The 20,104-nt window shown below is 38.4% G+C and overlaps 1 protein-coding gene across 2 annotated transcripts in view; it reads right to left on the bottom strand.

The window, feature by feature from the left end:
- lrrc49 (leucine rich repeat containing 49) overlaps window positions 1-19,835 on the bottom strand; it is a 38,472-nt gene extending 18,637 nt beyond the window's left edge. For both annotated transcript variants that reach the window (XR_014913739.1, XM_085422288.1), the window contains exons 1-14: window positions 19,805-19,835; window positions 19,576-19,697; window positions 19,385-19,450; window positions 19,241-19,289; window positions 18,586-18,786; window positions 18,366-18,459; window positions 17,633-17,836; window positions 16,744-16,810; window positions 13,634-13,777; window positions 9,330-9,391; window positions 6,446-6,593; window positions 4,450-4,533; window positions 2,978-3,153; window positions 1,951-2,046 (exon numbers count right to left, since the gene is read on the bottom strand). Coding sequence is in view for 1 of the 2 variants with exons in the window: in XM_085422288.1 (XP_085278414.1) it covers window positions 1,951-2,046; window positions 2,978-3,153; window positions 4,450-4,533; window positions 6,446-6,593; window positions 9,330-9,391; window positions 13,634-13,777; window positions 16,744-16,810; window positions 17,633-17,836; window positions 18,366-18,459; window positions 18,586-18,786; window positions 19,241-19,289; window positions 19,385-19,450; window positions 19,576-19,659 (1,475 nt within the window). In the remaining variant the exon portion in view is untranslated. The remainder of the gene's footprint in view (window positions 1-1,950; window positions 2,047-2,977; window positions 3,154-4,449; window positions 4,534-6,445; window positions 6,594-9,329; window positions 9,392-13,633; window positions 13,778-16,743; window positions 16,811-17,632; window positions 17,837-18,365; window positions 18,460-18,585; window positions 18,787-19,240; window positions 19,290-19,384; window positions 19,451-19,575; window positions 19,698-19,804) is intronic.
- Window positions 19,836-20,104: the final 269 nt, after the last annotated feature.

Below are 20,104 nucleotides of genomic sequence, written 5' to 3'. Positions count from 1 at the left end.
AGTCGTATGTGTGGAGGGACAGTAACTGTGTGTATATGTAAGCATTTAAACACTGCAGAGAGTAGAATTAACAGTAACAGTATTGTAGAAATTCATTTCACCGAAACAATAACGTGGCGCACAGTGTGACGCATGCACCAGTTTATTGTATTTGCAGACTTGCTTTCGGCACAATTTACAGTGCATGCTACTCTATTTTTTGTCAGACTTGAAATAGCCGAAATACCTTCACACTACGGAACTTCTATGGCTCTTCTGTTCGACAATCTCTCCGGCATTGGAACCATCATCGGTTTTCTCTTCGGTCACGCTCGGTTGATTTTTCTAGTCGGCGCACTCATTTCCTCCATTATGCGCTGGCTGCTTCCCAAACAAACACACGTGCGGCTTGGCACTTGTGCGGTACGTAACAAGTCACGCGACGTGACGCTGCGGCTGTGATTGGTTCGGCTCTGCGCTACTTAATTTGGATTGGCTGACCTTTTTTTTTTTTTTTTTTTTTAAGAGGACAAGAGCGGCGAGGTCTATCGCGATAGCTTAATTTCTCTATCGAGTAAAAGTTATATCGCGATACATATCGTTATCGTTCTATCGCCCAGCTCTACTACAAAGCCCCTTCCATCTCTTCCCAACTCAATTGCTGAATTTCTGGGTAATAACTCTTCTATTGCCATGCAACCCTTATTGCATCTGTCAGGGGTAATGAGGTTAATTAAATCTAAGATTTCACAAAAATGAATACAATCAAGCCTACATAACAGCCATAATTTGGCAATGATACAAACTATTGTCCCATAAATTTTAGGAGCACGATGATACTATCAAGCTAAAAGTGGCATCAACATTTGTTTCATTCGTTCCTTTCATTGGAAAGGGGTGATTTATCTCTGTATTTAAAGAAAGAACCAGAGATGACATTATGTATCCATGCACTCTATGGGGGAGGATGTTGTAATTTTCTTCAGGGTGTAGTACTTCAACAGCTCTTCGAGGTAATCAGGACCACACTGTGTAGGCATTACAACATTCTGTACACCCACCCAGTGGTGAACAAAACAAGTTTTAAATTTCCTAATTCTCATATTTCCAAGCATTTTGATTTTTTACCCCTTGACCCTTTCATACATGTTGCTTCTCTTTCGTGTTAGTAGTGGTGCCATGGTTTGTAAATTCCCTTTGTATTTTGTCACACAGTACAAGCCAAAGTAATTCAAGTCTTAGCTGATAAGACTATGGCAGACTTCGCATCACTATGACCTGTTAAGCCACGTTAGTAAAGTTATAATAGACCAGTAAAAGAAAACCACTGGCACTGAAGATTTTGCTTTAGGGCCATTTTCATATCCTGGTGCAGGAAGAAAGGGCCCTCTTTGAAACATGTAATAATAGCCCTTAACACAGCGCACACATTCATCTCAACCCTCCCACTTATAATTCATCCAGACTTGTATCAGTCTTGATAGGAAAGAATATAAGGGCATTACTTCCACATTATACTGAGTCCACACTACTGATTTAAACTTTTTGCAATGTCATGTTGTAAATATTTGAAAGAACAGAACTGTTTTCAGACATCTACATGTGCATCTGCTCATCTTACCAGAGTTCAGAGAGCTGAGGAGTAACCAAAGGCAACATGCCTGAAGTAAATAAAGGGGTAACTGTGCTGTAAAATAATATTTTAAGGTATGTTTCACACACCAGCTGTTGCAGTATCTGAATATATTACCAGAATGATCCCTACATGTTCTGTCTAGGCCATTCTGCCATCTGTTAATAAGTTAAAATGGTACAGCAGCTGCTAAAACACTGCATTTAAATGTGACAAACAGTACTTTGTTAATAGATGTTTCAAGGGGGCAGGAGTCAAATTATGTGAGATTTTTTTCAGTGCCTGTGATCACTTTAAATATTTAAGTAAAATATATCATTGTGGCATTTTTGTCTTACTTGGGGTCTCGTGGGCTGTTTGGACGGCTGTTGGTCTGGAGTCTGATTTCTGTTCCCCCAGATGGCCGCTCTGGTCCTGAACCTGGGCTTACCCGCCTGATGAAAAATAAACAAAAATTTTCAACAACGGACAAAAACAATTCTTTCTAAAATCCTATAAGATAAAAAATAATAAGTAATAAAAGATAAGTAATAGTGATAATAAGCCGGAATCACAAAAACAATCATTGTTATATTGTCTCATCTTTCTACTTAAAAATATCTGCACACAGGATGAACTGTGACAATTATATGCAACACAAAAGTTTACACAGCAATGTGTACAGTTCCCTCACTGTTGCATTTTTCACTTTTCTCTCCTCCCACCTACACACACGATGCTAATTTACTTCTATCAGTTACCAAAAAGACTACATTTTTCATTCATGATCACTAATTTAAGTATTAACTGCTCTGCTCAACTTCATTGAATTGTTTTTCATTGATTTGTTTTGTGTACAGTCAGGAAGAACTGCCATATTTAATTTTTTCTTAAATAACTCATGAATGATGGAAATGTTTTTAGTTTTGCATGTACTTGTTTATCAACCATAGAACTAGTTAAATGAAAATACATTTTTTGACTCAGTTACGGTGGTAGATGAATTATGAGCATAATTACTTTGGTAATTATGTAATTACCAAAGTAATTACAATTATTCCTGAGGGAGGCATGAATCGCTGTGCCAAAATTCTGGCTCAAAAGGAAAATTAAAAAGTTGGCTAAAGGCAACACTGTATGTATCCATGAGTTACTTCATTCAAAACCAAGTTGGTAGATCGATCAACTGGAAACCAATCTCCATTGTGAAAAGCTAAAAAGGTAGTAAAAACAGTTAAAAATAAACCATGACTGAAACCACAATTCTAACTAGACCAGGAATATGTAGTATAACATAGTTTGCTCATAACGTCAGTATCTTAACCAGTCACTGTCTAATTTTTACTTCTAAAATCCATCTTAATTTTCTGTACATGCTGTGTGTACCTCGGTTCATCAGGGGAAGGTTCCTGTGTAAGGCCATTGGTCTGGGCGGGGCTGTGAGCCGGGCTGTTCTCTGGACTGACTTCTTCTTTAGCGCCATTTGTGGATGGGAGCTCCAGGCAGGCCCTGACACCCTCCCACTGCTGTGCAGCATTACGGATTGCTAGACGCCGCTTCTCCTTGATGAACAGAACACACACACAAACATACACAGAACAAAGAAGGTTTCAAGTGTCAAATCTCCTGAGCAGGACAGAGCTAGCATGCTAATAGAACCTCTGTGTGTTTTCATCAGGTCACAGAAAATCATATCCTTCTTGCCTTCCTCATATATATATTTTACTGGGATACATTGTTAAAGAAAGCATATACAATAAAGTACAATAAAGTAAGAAATTTTACTAAAGCAGATATAGAACTCAATTTATATTAGATTTGAAATTATATAGTGATTTCTTAGTCCAATTCATTTGCTTCTTTTGTCACACTACAGCATTATGATTTAACAGTGTTTGCCTTTTACACCAGAAAAATGTGACATCCCACCCTGCAAGAGAGAAGATTTCTGCCTCTCTGTTCTATTTCAATTACTCTTACTTGGACAGCTGGAGTTGCAATATACTCAGCTAAGGAATGTGCCACTCCTTGAAGCAGGGATGAGTATCAGTTCATGGTAAGTCCTTGGCCTTTGTGAACCCTTGGCTGTGGCATTCACTATAAAATTTTCTCAACACCAGGGATTAAAGAGTGTTAGGTAACTGAGAGACAACGAGTTTCGGCATAGGGTCCATCTAACAGTTAAAGCAGCAGGAGCTTTGGCACACACACACAAACATATTTACCGCAAAACAGATGCATGTGCAAAGCAGAACATCTTAGATCATTTAAAGCTATAAAGTGTCATTTATAGACTCCTTTACAAATACAGTACCCCTGTGAACTCTGTACAATACTCCAGATTCCATCTAAAAGGGTTTTTGTATCATACAGAAGAAAAGAGAATGCATTAAAAGAAATTCACATCTATGAAGCATCCAAAATATGTACACTATTAATGAGCTTCATCAGTCCCAAGAGACATATGTCAAAAGAAAAACATAAACTCATAAATAAAAATCCTTATCATGACCTAAATATTTTAGAGCCTTCTCATTAAATATGTTTTGAAGGGCAGACTGATGTCTGATGAGCTGCTTTTTTTCTTTAAATGCACATTTAAGCCTGAACCTGAATCTCATAATTATGAGTAATTCAAAAGATGAATAAACTACAAATCAGATATCATCACCTATATGTGGCATTTTAAGAATGTTAAAACCTTACTGCTTATTATTGTCCTTCTACATACTAACTATATAAAGGGTAATTATGAGTTTATTCACTTCTTAACAGACTGTTGTGTTGCTGTCGTCTACAACGTGCATTTGCATCCTGCCAGCTAAAGACAGCAAGAGTGAATCTTGTCAAACTGGTACCTTATGAATGGTCTGCTTGTGACTCTCCTTCTTCTTTTCCTCCTCTTTTCGAGCCTGTACACCTGCCATGCGCCGATCCTCGTCCTGAAAAAGAAAGCCGGTGCAATCAGAGTGTCGCTCCATTCAAGAGTTCTGAATTATTCAAGAGAGAGGGGAACCACAAAAGACCCTGTCAGGACAACTGTTCTCTACACTAGAAATGGACCATTATGGAGGCTGGTAGATAGTCTCACATAAACCGGCTGCATCACTGGATTATCTGTCTGATTTTCAGTCTCAGATAAACTGAGCCCAGCTGTTGGGGAAAGCCAAAACTCCCAGAATGCAATGCAGCCAACACAGTCTGAGTGTGCCAGCAAAGAGCAGGGGGATATTCAGCTGTCTATGGCGAGCTAGTAATGACGCAAAATGATGCTCAATTCTGATAAAGACAGGCAAAATGCTGTCAGCTGGTAGAGACAGTTAAGAATCCAAACCCATATAACAATCCTTAAAATTAATTTTATAATAAAAACAACATATAATATCAAAATTAAAAAGCTGTTTTAACCTGATGAATAACTTCTTGACTGCAAAGGATGCTATTGTTCAGTGTCAATACATTCTTTGTTTGTGCACTTGCCAAAACAATGAATGTTTGGACAACAGCTCTCGGTTATGAGGCTGTTAAGATTTTCAATAACGTTCCCAGTTAAAATTTGAATGTTAAACATATTCAGGTATTTTTCTGAAACATAATAGTTGACTATTAATGCTCTAGTCTAGCGGATGTGTGTTATCTGAATTTTATTCTCATTTTCCGTTTTTGATTCCTAAAGAACCGTCTACCCACCAGTCACCCAGGCATGGGCTTTCACAGCATAGAGGTAGTATGGTTCCCTGGAGACATATATTCCAAATCAGTTATAATATGCTTAAAGAAATAGAAACCCCAATGCTAGACAAACATTTCTGTCATTAAGTCAATGCTGTGTGTCTCCCTAAAGTAAACTCTGAAAATGTAACTGATTTGTATCAGGAATTGGCAGCTGAAATGTGGTGGAGGTGCTTTTATTGGACCACAATAATCCTGAAATTTGCTAATCCTGAAACCTCTTATGATTCAAGTAAAAACATTTTGAAATCTGAGTTACATGTTTTGTTTTTTGGGGGTTTGGTTTTACTTCATATCAGCACTATGTTTTGAGGGCAAGGTGTGTGGTACTTACAGATTCCTTTAAAGTGCAAGCTCAGACCTGGGTGCTCTCTGCCTGACAGCTTCTAAAAGCACGCTGACATTTCATGATAGCACATTTCTGGCAAACTGTACGACAAAAATGATTTCATGTTTTCTGAGAATAATCACTGTTTTGCTACATACACTGTGTGTAAAATATATGTAAATGTGTAGCTTAGAGTCATAACTTAGTCACTGAACCACTTTGCTTTTAGCATAAAACAGAGCATAATGAATGCAGTACCACAGTCAGACTCCAGAATATAGCACTGTAACGTTGTTCATACAACTTGGTGATACAGAGTGACAGTGAATGGGGAAACTATGTGGGTTCAAAATAAATTTTAAGTGTGAAATCATAAAAACGTTTATTTCAAGAATGAGTCGCTCTCAAGAATCAACATGTAGGAACATCAGAGGGACAAAAAGTTTGGACCATTAGCTTAACATGCAAGTGTAATGAGAATATGGCATAGGTTTATTAAATATCAACCACAGCAAAGTCATAAGCTGTGAAGGTTTAATCGCTTTAAGGCAGCTCTTTGCTTCTAAAAGTATTTGTGAATATTTCTTCCCTATTTTTAATAAGCAAAATATAGCAAAACAAACAGTGTAACACAGTGTTCTCTGATTGTAGCTGTGCAATTTGTTGTAAGAAGAAAATAAAAATATCTGAAAGGACAACAAAATATCTTAACAGTCACAGCTGAACTGGTTAACTGGTGGCTGATGTCCTGTTTATCACTTTTAAACACACACAGTCGAACACGTCAGTCTTACTGTGATGCGCTTCATGTCCAGCTGTCTGAGATGAAGCACACAGCGCAGGACGGCCTGCTTGTACCATGTCTCCAGGGCTACAGGATTCCCATCCAGCGTGAGCTCAGAAAGGGAGCACGACTCTCCAAGGCAGGCTAGCTGGTCAAAACTAGAAACAAAGGATGAATGTTTTAAACACACTCGTGAATTTCAGTGGGGGGGGGGGGTACTTTTCCAGTACAAAGACTGGCTACGCTAAATGCTTTACGGTCAGTAGCAAATACTGGGAAGTCATGCAGACACTTGAATTCCTGCACTCTGCCTGAGTGCCATTTAACTCAACGTAAGTTAGTCATATCCAAGTTTGATTCTCATAAAGCAAAGAACTCTTATCAATTATAATTTGTTGTATTACACATTACAGAAAACATTGCAATCTACAACTACTGATCAGCACCTTAGCTAAGGAGTTAGACAATCCTTACCCTATGTTTTATGTTCTCTGTTACTGGTTGTCGAAATCAGATAGGCCACTGTTCAGTGTGGAATATGCTGCTAAAAAGTGGCTGTCTCTGTATGTTTATATGCTTTTATACATCAGTCTCTAATTTTTTGGTTCCCTCTCTGGTTCCCTCCCTTTTTTAAATGCATGTGTAAAAAATTAAATTATTATGGCTTTAGCTCTCACAAAATTTCACCAGGATTTTTCCCCAGAGTCAGAACAACATTGGGCAAAAAAGCTTTCAAATATAAGCTACAGATGGACCTGAAATTGTACAGCTGGGAATTTGGGTACTCTTGGTCAATGGACTGCTCTCAAAGCTCTACTGTAATTTATTTGAAATTTGATCTATTTTTACCTTATTGCATGTAATTTGAATTTGTATGACAACTGTGCATGTGTTTTATACAATGTCCCCTGCCCTCAGGTCACTTTTGAAAAAAATTGACAATTTTAAATGAGACTTTGAGTAAATGATATTAAAAATATATATATAAAAATACATTTTGCAGAACCTGAATCATCCACCAGACAATCTCACTATCTTCGTTTTATTCCTGACACATTTTGTCTTGCTTCGTATTGACAGAATGGAGCCGGGCTAACACATGCCATGTTAAGCTGGTAATTCAGCAGGCACTCTGGCAGCCTGACATTACTCAGGGGGCAATGAAGAGAGACAAATCTGCTACACTGTTGATATCACCCTATGGCAAAAGGAAACATGAAAAAGCAAAGTCACGCCATGCACAGCAGGGGATATTCTATCATTGCTAATTTATGATAATAACCTTGATGAATCATTTGCCTGGAACCACTCAAAGTCCTAGTACACTGTGCCTGTTCCTAGCCAGAGGTTTAACTAAATGCTAAACACCATGCTGGAGATACCAGGGGTCTTCCAATCTCAAACACTTGCAGTAGCTTAGACCCTTTCTGTTACGGAATATTAATTCCTACCATAAAAATATAAAAGAGATAATAAACATAATAAAGAGGTGCTTGAGTGCATCTAACACATTCTGCCTAATTGGTGTATTCATAATAAGGAATAATAATAACATTAATGATGAAGACCAAAACCTTTACAAAAACAGAACTTCTAATTCTTGCACCATCCACCAGTTTCTGATTGCTACTAATGGTCCAATAAAAAGTGAATATCAAAACTATTTTTTAAGATGTGAGTACAGAGTGCGGTGTGAATGAAAACTGTAGCTTCAGGCTTTATCTATACTAGCACTACCCTGCACATATTCTTCAATGACTTATTGGTAATTATTAGTTCTGCTTTGATCCTATTTTCATAGGGTGTCTTGTTTTGTTTTGTTTTGTTTTAAAAATCAATATCAATGTAAGCTCAAATGAATATTTCAGTCTTAATATTATTTCATGAGAGATGTTTGATCCAAGATCCTGAACTGAGTAAACTGACTCCATCAAGGTGATGAGTGTGCTCTGTCTCTTTACCTAGCAACAGAGCACAGCTGTTCTCCTATCAGCACTAAAGAGTTCAAAAAGGTGCACACACGCTAACCAGCCTTCTATACTGCCACTACATGAGTACATTAAAGACGATACATTAAAATACCCTATCATGGAGCAGGATAAATGATACATATATGTTTCGCATAATCAAAATTTACTTATATTTTTATTCAGATATTATATCTGGAACTAGATGTCACTGTAAAATCAGAAGTTTAAGAATATAGGATTTTATTCCTTGCGACTATGTCATGATTCTCACAATGTGTGAAGCATGGAGACACAAGAAAAGCAAAGCTGGTTTGGACTGTCAGCTCAGATCTATCAGAGCACAAGGTGACTATGGTCAAGGGAGCCAATGATCCCACAGAAATTATCCTCCACTAGGCAAAAATAAAGCAAATGGCCTCATTTAGTGCCAAGATGATGCTGTGTTAAGTTTATTCTATGAGCTGGGCTCAGAAATGAAGAAGAAAAGAAAAGAAAGGAGGACAGATACTGGAAAAAAGTGTGTAAAGCTGTCTGACAGTTAGCACTAAGACAAAAAAAATCATACCTCTCATTCATCCTACATGCCCTTACCTAGGTATATTTTCCATTAATTCATCCAACCTCCAAATCTGTCATCAATAATTATCTTCTCACAACCTGCTTCTTTGTTGCCCAAATAACTTTAAACATTCTCACACCCATTTCTTAGGTAACAGATGATTAAATACTAACAATAAAGAGCACATCGAGGATTTGTTATTTTCTAGGTTGCAGAAATTGCCCACTACAGCAAATCTGTGAGTGTGTCTGGCTGTGGGTGTGTATTCTCTGCCCAAAGCCATGGGAGGGGACGTGGCACTGTCCGGCCACCATCCCTATTTCTATCCTGCGGGGAGGAGGGAGTTAAGCGGTACAAGCTCTTACCTGGTGATGTTGTTGCAGCTGAGAAAGAGGCGCTGCAACAAGGGCAGGCGGTCCACCTCAGTCTATAAAGAGAAAGAGGGAGAGGGAAGACAGAGAGATGGAGGGATGTGAAGATGAGAAGGTGCTCAGGAAGAGGGCACTGCATCGTCACTGTCGTCAAGGCTCTGTATCCCTCTCCATTCCCTCAGTCACCTTGCAGCTCTCAGCTCCAGCATGCAGCATCCCCATCCACCCTGCGCATGCACACACACATACACACACACACACACACATATAGCATGCTGCCTTGTCTGCACATGGAGAGGAGGGGCAACAGAGAGAGAGAGAGAGGAAGAGAGCGAGAATAGATAGAATATGAGGAGGAAAGGGGGGAGGGGAGAGTGGAGAATGTGCTGCGCTAATGCAGAGATCCCCTGCTGCAGGAAGCTAACTTGAAATGCTCAGTGGAAAGCATAGTGATATAAAACGAGCAGCTTACTAAGGTAGTGCACCTCATCATGCAATAGCTGGAGAAAATTCAGTGGAAACTGACAGGGATGTGGAGAGTTTTACCATCAGGCAGGCTCAGCATCAAAAATCGATGCACAATTTACTGAGGGGGTGGGGGAAAAGCAGCAGCTGGGCAGCTGGCGCGCTGAATTGGACACACAGGGACAAGTGCAATGTCATAATCACGTAAACTATTTGGATGACAGCATGGGGTAAATCACATTCTCTAGTATCAAGGTCTGGGCTTTCTTTATGTGTGTCGCTGGACAATGTTGGCTATACTGGAAGCAAAGAGGACACTCCCATCAGCAGTCTGACTGGGCTGCGTCACTATCCACCCACACTGCAGCCAATGCCTCACAAACCTCCTTCAGTTTCCTGCTAGGCTCTGTTCTATTATGAGGTTAGACTGGTGTTCAGGTCATGCTAGCACCCCTGCAGAAGAACAGTGCAGCCAGGTTTCGTCATTTAGAAATCCACAAAATTCCCTCCCACACAAGCATATAGATATAACACAGTTATGCAACACTGCGTTATCAACTGCATATAAGACCAACAAGCTGAATACAGTATATTTACTACAGATAGAGTAGTAGGCTATGCAACATCAGCAGTAGTGCTAGAGATACTGATAACTGTGAAAGATTTCTACAGAAAAAACTGGGGAGGAGGTTTTTCCTGCTGACAATAGGCTGGGTTAACCTTAGATAGGTCATCAGTCCATCACATGACCAACACAAAACTCACAAGGCCAATGCCAAAGATCATCTGTAGGAAGCTGGAGTACCGAGAGAAAATCCATACAGACACAGTGCTAACAATGGTAACCACTGCATCACTGTGCCGTTCCTCCCCTACAATTATACACATCAAAACTCAGTTAAAAGAAACATTTAATATTTACAACTTGGCTTTTTTAAGCTAGTAACAACCTACACATAATTTTTAAGTTCTGCATGAGATTTTAGCAAGATGTTTTAGCTTGTTTAACACATTAATTTACATTAGTTTACACTATGCCTCCTTATCTAGACTTCTGCGTCATGATAACCAAAAATGTTGAATTAGAAATACGTGCATGAAATAGTGGTGAGACAAGGAGTTAGTAAACACTAAATCAGGGTTGTAAACTCAAATTTCTAATTGGCACATAAGGTGGGTCCTGTGCGGTATATGTAATAAATAATCATTTATACATTATTGATCCCCGTGGGATCCACCTTGCATAGGGGTACCTCAGGGTAGACGTTCAGTGGATTTGAACCCCTGACTTTCCGATCATGGGGCCAGCAACATCTAACAACACATACGAGAGCTATTGCTCAAAGGAGATAATTCAATAGAAATGAGATAGATAGATAGATAGATAGATAGATAGATAGATAGATAGATAGATAGATAGATAGATAGATAGATAGATAAGCAGGGTTTATTTATTTATTTCTTCTATGACAAATGCAAGTCATGCTATGCAGTGCTCAACCAACTCAACCATCAATCACATTTACAGTCTCTGTCTATGCCTGCTTTTGTATGGATGCTAGTGAACTAGCAGCCACTCCTGGCTGTCTGAAACTAAATATAGCAGCCCTGTCTCAGACAGAATGATGTCATCACTGAGCTGATGAGCTGCATAACAATCGCCCACCAATGTGGTCCTTTTTTAGGAAGTCTCATAAGAGATCAGCTTACAGGATCTCTTATGAGGCTGGGTAGAGCGGTGTGTGTGTGTATTCTTGTTTGCCTGTATGCCTGCGGGTGTGTATTTATGTATCTGTGTGCCCGTGCCTTCACCTCTTTATCCCAGCTCCACCCTCTCTTTACTGACAGCTTGCGTGTCTTCATTTTCACACTCATACTCAGCTCTGGCTGAGGCATTATTCAATAAACACAGAAAAACCTCTCATCACCGCTGTCTCATCTGCATGCAATACCAACACACCACAAAAGAGCAAGAAAGCTGCTCATGTAAACACAGGTACATGTTGCTGCTGGGAGGGTTTCTAAGACCGTAAGCTGGTGGGTTTTGTGGAAGTTCCTTCAATAGCACAGGCTTGAGATGTGATTTCATCTGCTTTATGCGACTGCGCATTATAACTGCAGATGCTGTGACATGGGGCACACTCCTGTGTTGTTCTTGCATGACCTTTGAGACACTTCACATGTCAGCCAAAACATTTTGTGGTCCTCACTTGGCTTTTAAGTTGTAGAAGTTAAGAGTTTCTCCCTGCAACAACATAACATAACACACAGTTTCCATGTTCCCAGGCCATACTGGAAAAACATAGAAATTACTAAGTTGCTGTTACTGTTTACTGACCTGTTTTGGGAAACACTTCAAGCTATTTACTCAGGAACATCCAAAAATCCTCTTTCCCATAAACCGTGTCAATATATAAAACTCACCTAATTAATTACTCTACAGTAAAACTACCAAAGAGCAATATAGAGTTTCTACATTTTTCTATGTAGTCTTTTGGCTCACAGACAAACCCTTCTGTTAATGCATAAAGTCAGTCTGCCAGTGCCATGCCTTTTTTTCTTAGACTGCTTTATCACTGCTCAAGCTGACTGCACTTTTCTTTCAAACAAATCATCATTCCCACAGCCAAAAATATAAAATGGATCCCTTAGTGACATGCAGCGAATTTCATAATGGAAAGGAACACCTAAGAGGAAGGATGGATGACTGGGTGCAAAGTAATCAAGTTTAAGAGTTGCTTTCAAAGAAAGACAGTGTCAGTGTTTTTTTCAGGTTAAGAATTTCACTTTTTATCTGCTTTCCCTTTCATGACAGAGAGAAAACCTGAGCACCTGGAACGTGGTTATTTAGTTTGTACAAGGTATAAGCACTTGGCAGCAAGCAGCAATAATGACAGAGACCAAGAAACTGCTGAGGGGTAGCATTTTTCCTCTCCTGTGTATCAAATAAAATACAACATCCGATAATTAGGACTGGAAGTGTTTTGTGATCAGAAATTGCAGGCAGACGGCAGGCTGAGTGACGGGAAGGGCTTTCAACTGATTCAAAATGTTGAAATCCGTTTTTATTTTCTATCTTAAAAAGCATGAAAGGGCTTAGGGGATTTGCATACAAATGAAGGGGCCTGTTTTGGCATGCACTGTTGTGTTTATCAGATTAAAACTATAGAAACCAAAGGGAGTAAGTTTCCGTGTTTAGAATATCCAGTTTCTCTTTCAGCGTGCCAGAAAGTCAGTGGGAGGTTGTGGGTAATGAGTTATGTCTCCCTAGGTAACACCAACAGTGATATACTCCACCACCACTTTCTCACAAAGGTTCCATTAATGTTATTTTTATTTTTGTTATTTTGTGGCTGTAAAAACTGATATGTTGATCCATAGCAAAGGTAACAGTAACCATCCAAGGGACCTGGTCCACAAGTGGTAATTTGAACATGAAAGATAAAGTACAATTGCTATTGCTTTCATCTTCAGAGGCACATTTTCTGAACAGTAATAAGAAAAAAAATAATTGGTAGCTGCAGGAACTTCAAAGAACCACAGGGTAGCTGTAGTGTTGGGATATAGCTGTGTGCTGCATCACACTAGGGTCTACAAGTCGGATATAGCTAAGTTAAATCAATGCACAATGTAAGATCTAAGCGTGCAAACATTTTTGTATTTGTACTTTCAAACTGATGGAAATAAGGGAACTGAATAAGCGAACAGAAAGAAAGGCCAAAAAGCAGGAAGTGCTTTTGCTTTTTGTTTTTTAACATGAAGGAAAAGGACAGTACGCATGCAAAACACTTACATACAAAAATCTATAATTAGTTGGAAAAGAGTTCCCTCACCACAACAGAGATGCAGTTCTGCCCTAGGTTCAGTTCAGTCAAAGAGTCAAGACCCTGCAAGTTTTCCATTTTGGAGATGTTGTTTCCTGCTAGGTTCAACACTCTTAATTCACTCAGATGAGACACATTTTCTATCCTGCAGATCTAAAGGAAAGCACAGTATGACAAAATTAGTTAAAAACAAAACTAAAATGCATGTAAAAGAGCAATCATATCATATATTACCCAATTCTATGCAGTGAGGCACAGATTAAGGCTGGATTAGCAGAGTATAACATACTTGAATTGTATATTTGAATTTCTTTCTCTAAAATGACACACATGCTGTCTGGCTAACCAAATCATGAAAACAAAAGAAATAACTAAGAGTCAGTCAATGGTGGAATCTTACCCCACCTTCTCCATCACACTGCTTGGAGAAAAACATTTATAAACCTCTGTAAGAGTGATATTTTTAATACTTCACACAAATTCCCAGTGGCTGTTATCAAGATGGTGATGTATTTGCCTATTCCTACTGTGCACACTATAAACATTAAGAAAAGGCGGACAATGCTTTACGAGTTGATGATTCTGTGAAAACACAAAATCCAAACATAACTGCTGTTTAAATGGTAAACAGAACAGATGGATTGAAAATCTATATTGAATATGAGACTAAAAAAGTTCTTGTCTAGGATATCTTTTCAGATGGTCTGAAATATCAGTGTTTATAAATGTAAAAGCTAAAGAGACATTTATTTAGTAATATAAAGCAGAAACACTGCAGTATGATCTTAGTCAGCACCACAGCATAAATTGCATCTGATTTATATCTTGTTTTAGAATAGAATAGAATAGAATTCAACTTTATTGTCATTGCACATGCACAGGTACAGGGCAACGAAATGCAGTTTTGGGAGCTTAGATAGGTGTTCATTAAAATAGGAATAAATAGATTATGAATTTTGGCCCGAAATACAGTCTGCACACTGTAAGTGTTCATCAATTTAAACAATCGAGCCACCATAATAAATGTTGCTGAGAATCATTAAACAAAGGGGCAAGTGTAGACTTTTTACCTATATCTCACTTTGGGAATTGATAAAACTAATTGTTCTGTAACACGCATTTTAAAATCAAAGGACATAACCTTTACAACGGACAGACACATGGATATGAATTCATAAACTCTGTATCTCTGTACACACTGAAATAGATTTTGGATAGCCCCATTCTAAAAATATATAAGAATCTTAAGTTACAGACTATGAATTTGGTGATTTCCAGTGAAGAAGGTCAGGACCCGGAGTTTGGCAAGAGGCTTCTGTCTCACAGGTAAAGGCCTGTTCTTCTACACTTGGTATGTTTATTTCAAATGACATAGGAAAAATAAGTATGTGTCACAAGTATCGTTGGTCACGGATATTCTTGTGGGGAAATCCTGTCTAAACTTCACCTCATCCCAGAGTGATGTGCCAACCAAACATGGCAGACAGAGTCAAACTTAATCAACATCATCATTTGTAGGAGCGAGAGTTCTACATGACTTTAGCCAACTTCTCTAAGAGAGTGATATTTTTTGTCTTTCAATTCAGTGACCCCACAGGGCATTCTCAGCTATTTCTTGAGAACATTTAAGTCAAACTGTTCAAGTGGAAAACATCACAGCCTAAGTAAAGAATTGGTTATTCAACAATCTCAGTTCACATTGTAACCCCAAGACTTGGTCACTGAGACTGAGTGGGTTGAAGGCCGACTCCCAGAGAGAATATCTCATTCTGAATAGCTCCAGCAAACTGGAAAAGAAACCTCTCGCTGGTACAGCAATAAATGGGTAAAATGGCTGAGTTTTAGATGTTTGTGAGCTTCCCAGCTCAAGGATGGGGGGAAGAAAGGATAACAGTGATGCAAAGCTTGTGGTCAAAGGGGGGGGGGGGGGGGGGGGGGGAAGACAAGCAGCTGGTGTTCTGTGGCCAAAAGTCACTAAACAACAACTATAATTCATCCACTTCATAATCTTGAATTATCATTATGCAGCAATTCAGAATACATTTGGGTGGTCAGATCTCTTGTGAGTTTGGAAAATGTGTTAAAAATATGACTGAACAGTTATTGAGCTGCACAAAACAGAAGGTTTTAAGTTCAGTGTTTGAAAGACAAACTGGCCCTGTGAGAATGATAGATTTATCATCTGCTTCACAATAGGTGTCTGCCAGAGTACGAGCCTAAATATAATGTGCTTGCATTACAAATAAGAGCAAAAGAGCTAAAGAAGTTTCATTATTAATTCAACTGCAAGATTATAAAAACTGCTAAAATTAACCATATAGATGTAGTTAGTAAGCACAAGTCAACACTGTTGAGGCAACAGAGAAATCTCTGTCAGGAAAAATAACGTAAAACTAACAATCATTGAATGGCAACTGTAATGCTTGCTCGTGTAAAGAGCAACCGACCTCAGAAAGAGAGCAAGTCTTACCAGAGCTCTGGAGTAGTTCTCTGAGGAGGCGTGTAGGCGGCATTCTGGCAAAACACTAATTTGACCAAGGGAAGCCTTTCTATGTTGTCTTCCTTTTCCATTAGTTGTTAAAATTCTCATTTGACATAATTTTATTTCTCAGGCTTTTAATATCATTAAGCAGGCTCTATTCTCAAGGAACAAAACAGTATAATAATAGATAATAATAGAATGAGACAATTTAGGAACACTATAATCTACAAGAGTTCAAAACATTACCCAGTGCTGAAAACATAAAAAAAACAGTTCCATCTGTTCGATAAATTATGCGATGGCCACTGAGGAAATTAATGTGGGAGTAGGTATTAGACAACAGCTTGTGGGTTCTGATGGTTTTCAGTGCTTTCTTCTCTTAGAGTGCTGTGAACTATGTGAACAGCTGAAGTTAAGTGCCCAAAACAACGAGCCAGATTTCTGGCTTTAAAAACAAACCTCAGTATTAAAGTGAATTAACTGCTCCTAATACATGGTTTAGAACATGGAAGAGTCAATCCGCTCATACTGAACTTTGAAGCCTACAACCATGATCAGCCTTTACACCACTGGCAACTAAATTAACACTGTTTAATATACATGTCCTGTAGGAGGGATGACGGTAAAGGAACAGCACCTGATTGTCATGCAAATCCAACATATTCAGTTTAGACAAGCTGTCCAGGCAGCAGATTTCATGAATTCTGCAAAGTACAAGGAAAAATGTGACACATAATGGGAAAACACAACATGAAACAGAATTTGTCTGTAGAGTGGCAACAGTTACGTAACACGTATTATGTTAATTCTGGCTTAATGAAAAACCAACAGGAAAATTTAAAAAGGTTGCAGTTTTTGAGGGAACAGCAGCAGTACAGGTAATATCCAGTAATATATTGTTCAGAGCTCTCCATGTGGATGGAGATCATATAACACTGAACAATAATTTGCTGTGGTCTTTTGAAAATGCCAACAAATAAAGTAGAGGAATTTCTTACTGTTCAGTTACTATGACCTCAGATACTGATTTGCAAAGACAAATGTCATGTTTGAAAGAAAGTGGAAGAAATGCCAGAGTTCACCTGTAAGATCTTTATGTCAAAAAGATGTGACTTTGATCCTGAACCTGCTGACCTTTTGAAACAAAAATGTCACTAAGATGATTGCTTTTCAAATGGAACTGGGTTTAATCATTTCTGATGCTGACCATGTAGCCGTACCTAGTTAATTCAAATGTATTAAATGCTAAATGTAAACAACATTTTCATTTCATGGCAGCACTGTTGAACCCCTTTTAACTATTAATAAATGCTGCAACTTTCATTGCATATTGACCATATTATTAGAGATGTTTAACAAAAGAACAATAAAGCTACTCAAGTGGTTATCTTGCATTAGCACAACTGAACTGCACATTGTCAAAGTCGATTATGTTTTTATCATACTAAAAATAAGCTTCATAATATCTATAATTGTACTATCTGTGCTGTCTTTGTTTGTTTACACTTCCTGTCATGGCAACTAACCTGTTCTTCCCCAGTATGAGGATCTTGAGAGACCTCAGAACTTCAATGCCAGCCATGTCACTGATGTGATTGTCATGCAAATTCAGTAAAACCAGCTGCTGCAAATGTGACAAATTTTGGATCTTTGTAATTAGATTGTGCTGAAGGTTGAGAAACTGCAGTTCTTTTACAAAGTCCAACTGTGGGCATTCCTCCAGAGATTGTCTAAAGTATTGGGGGGAAAACATATCACAAGATTTAGACTTTAAATAAAATCTATACATTTTTGTAACAGAATTAATGAAACAAATATTGTCAGCTCAGGTTAATGATTCAAATAACTAGATCAGTTTTTCAATATACATATTAACTAAGTGATTTCTGCTCAGTCTGTCAGTAGAATATTTAGTCAGAATTACTGCCATTTTATCTGGAGATACTGGTTAGTTATTTAAAGAGACTCTGCTGCTCCCTTGTGGCAATCTTAAGCCTTTGCCATTTTAGTTAGTCTCATGGTTCCTACAGCAAATGATGACTGTGAAGGTCAGAATGAGTTAATAAAATTCAGTGGCATAAGCATGTCAGAAGAATATGAATGCCTTTGCAGGTAAAAGATTCAAAGAACAGCTGATACATATGACATGTTAAAGATAGTTCCAGCTTACAGTGACTTTAAGCTAGACAGCAATGTACTACAACTCTGTACTACAACACTTTACAGACAATATAGAATACATAGGCAGATAAAGGGTACCTTTCCAAGTCAATTCGTTGAAAACTGGATGTGAAAGGCAATTGAGTGGAGAGAAAACCAGGCACAGCACTGTAATTACATCCAGGAAAATCACCTGAAATAGATATCACAAACTGAAATCAGGGTACACTTAAAAGCAAAGTGCACAACATAAAATATGTCTACAAAACTGTGCATGCAAAGGTTATCTTAATTCTATCATTTTTTAATTGAATAGTACCTGCAGGTTTTGCATTTTTTAAGGCATGGCCAAAAGTTTCCCCCGTACACTGGGTTTGTCTCCTTGCTGTGTGTCTTGCTTTGTATGCAGCATTTGAAACGGCAGCTCCACTGAGCAGCACTTTTTGATTATATGTACATTTGTCACTTGCAAATAGTTCCTGTACAACTCTTTTCTGGATGCCTGCATGTAAACTGTTTTCTACGAAAGATAAAATATAGTAAATAAGTGCAAAGAAAACATTTTTACACAGCAGTTGCATGTCAGTGGTTCTAAAACTGCGGAGCAGGCCCCACTGATTAGACTTTAAGCCACTGCAAGTGGGCTGTGGACAACCAGAGAAATGTGTGATGTAAACTTTGGTTAAATTAATATGACTTTGAAGGGAAAATGCACAAAACAGATTTTTCCTGAGACTATTATGATGACTTTTATTTCTCTATAATCCAAAATAGATACTTACTATTGTTGATGATTTATTTTAAAACTGTAGCATGCCAGATGACCTTTATTGTCTTCTGAAACAGGGCATCTCCAGAGAAAGTTTGAGAACCACAGCCATGCCCAGTAATTAATATATGCAAATATGCTGCTGAATCACACAAAATCCTCTTGGGTGGTGAGTACTTGAATGAGTTAAGTGGGTCAAACCTACCTAGGTCAGAGTGGTTAAATGTTTCTTTTACATGATCTTGAGATTCACTCTGAAAAAAGATAAAGAGACCAACCTCTAAACGCCTTGAAAACTATAAGCACTACATAGCCATTACTATTCCAGTGTGCTCTTTTAATGACTCACCATCACTTGTGCTCTCGCTGGCACGAGAGATTTCACAGTCGTGAGGTGCAACTTGCAGCTGTTGATCTACAGAAATATTGAACAGTGTTTATCTAATAAGACACAGGCAAATATGCTCAGACATAACCGTGTATCGACACTTTAAGTAGTGTTTGGAAAGCGTCCGTAAAATTATTAAAAACGGTATTTACCATAGGGGTGAGAAACATCCATTTTTCGCTTGTGTTCTGTTTATGAGAGCGGATGATTTTACCCTCGGCCAAATCCTGCTCCATCTAGCTAACGTTTATTGAAGATGGCAGTTAAAGCACACCTGACAAAACAAAACAAAAGAAAACTCGTATTATTTATGAATGATTAAAATAAATATGTGAATTCAACTGCTACAGCTAAGTTATAGCCTAGATTCGTTTCTCGTACAGAATAGCTCTTCACCTCTGCAGCTACAAACTTCCCCGAGGGCAACACTGTTACCACGGCAACGACGGGCGTTGCTTGGTTACACTCACTTCCGGTGTCGCTAATAAGCACTGTGCAAGGAAATGAGAACACGTTTCCCGCTTCGGTGGTGTTTAATTAAGTCAACGTGGGTTTTTCTAAGTAATAAGACTTAATAATAATCGGGAATTTACATGGGTCTCCTTACCCTTTTTCAAAAACTGATCCTGAATATTTCTTATTTAATATTACTGCTAGTGAGTCAAGATACATAGCCTATAG

Source organism: Rhamphochromis longiceps, linkage group LG1 (assembly GCF_057381845.1).
Source record: "Rhamphochromis longiceps isolate RC_006_pf linkage group LG1, R_longiceps_female_GT1.1, whole genome shotgun sequence".
Taxonomy (NCBI): Eukaryota; Metazoa; Chordata; class Actinopteri; order Cichliformes; family Cichlidae; genus Rhamphochromis; species Rhamphochromis longiceps.
This window is presented reverse-complemented; position numbering and strand designations above follow the sequence as displayed.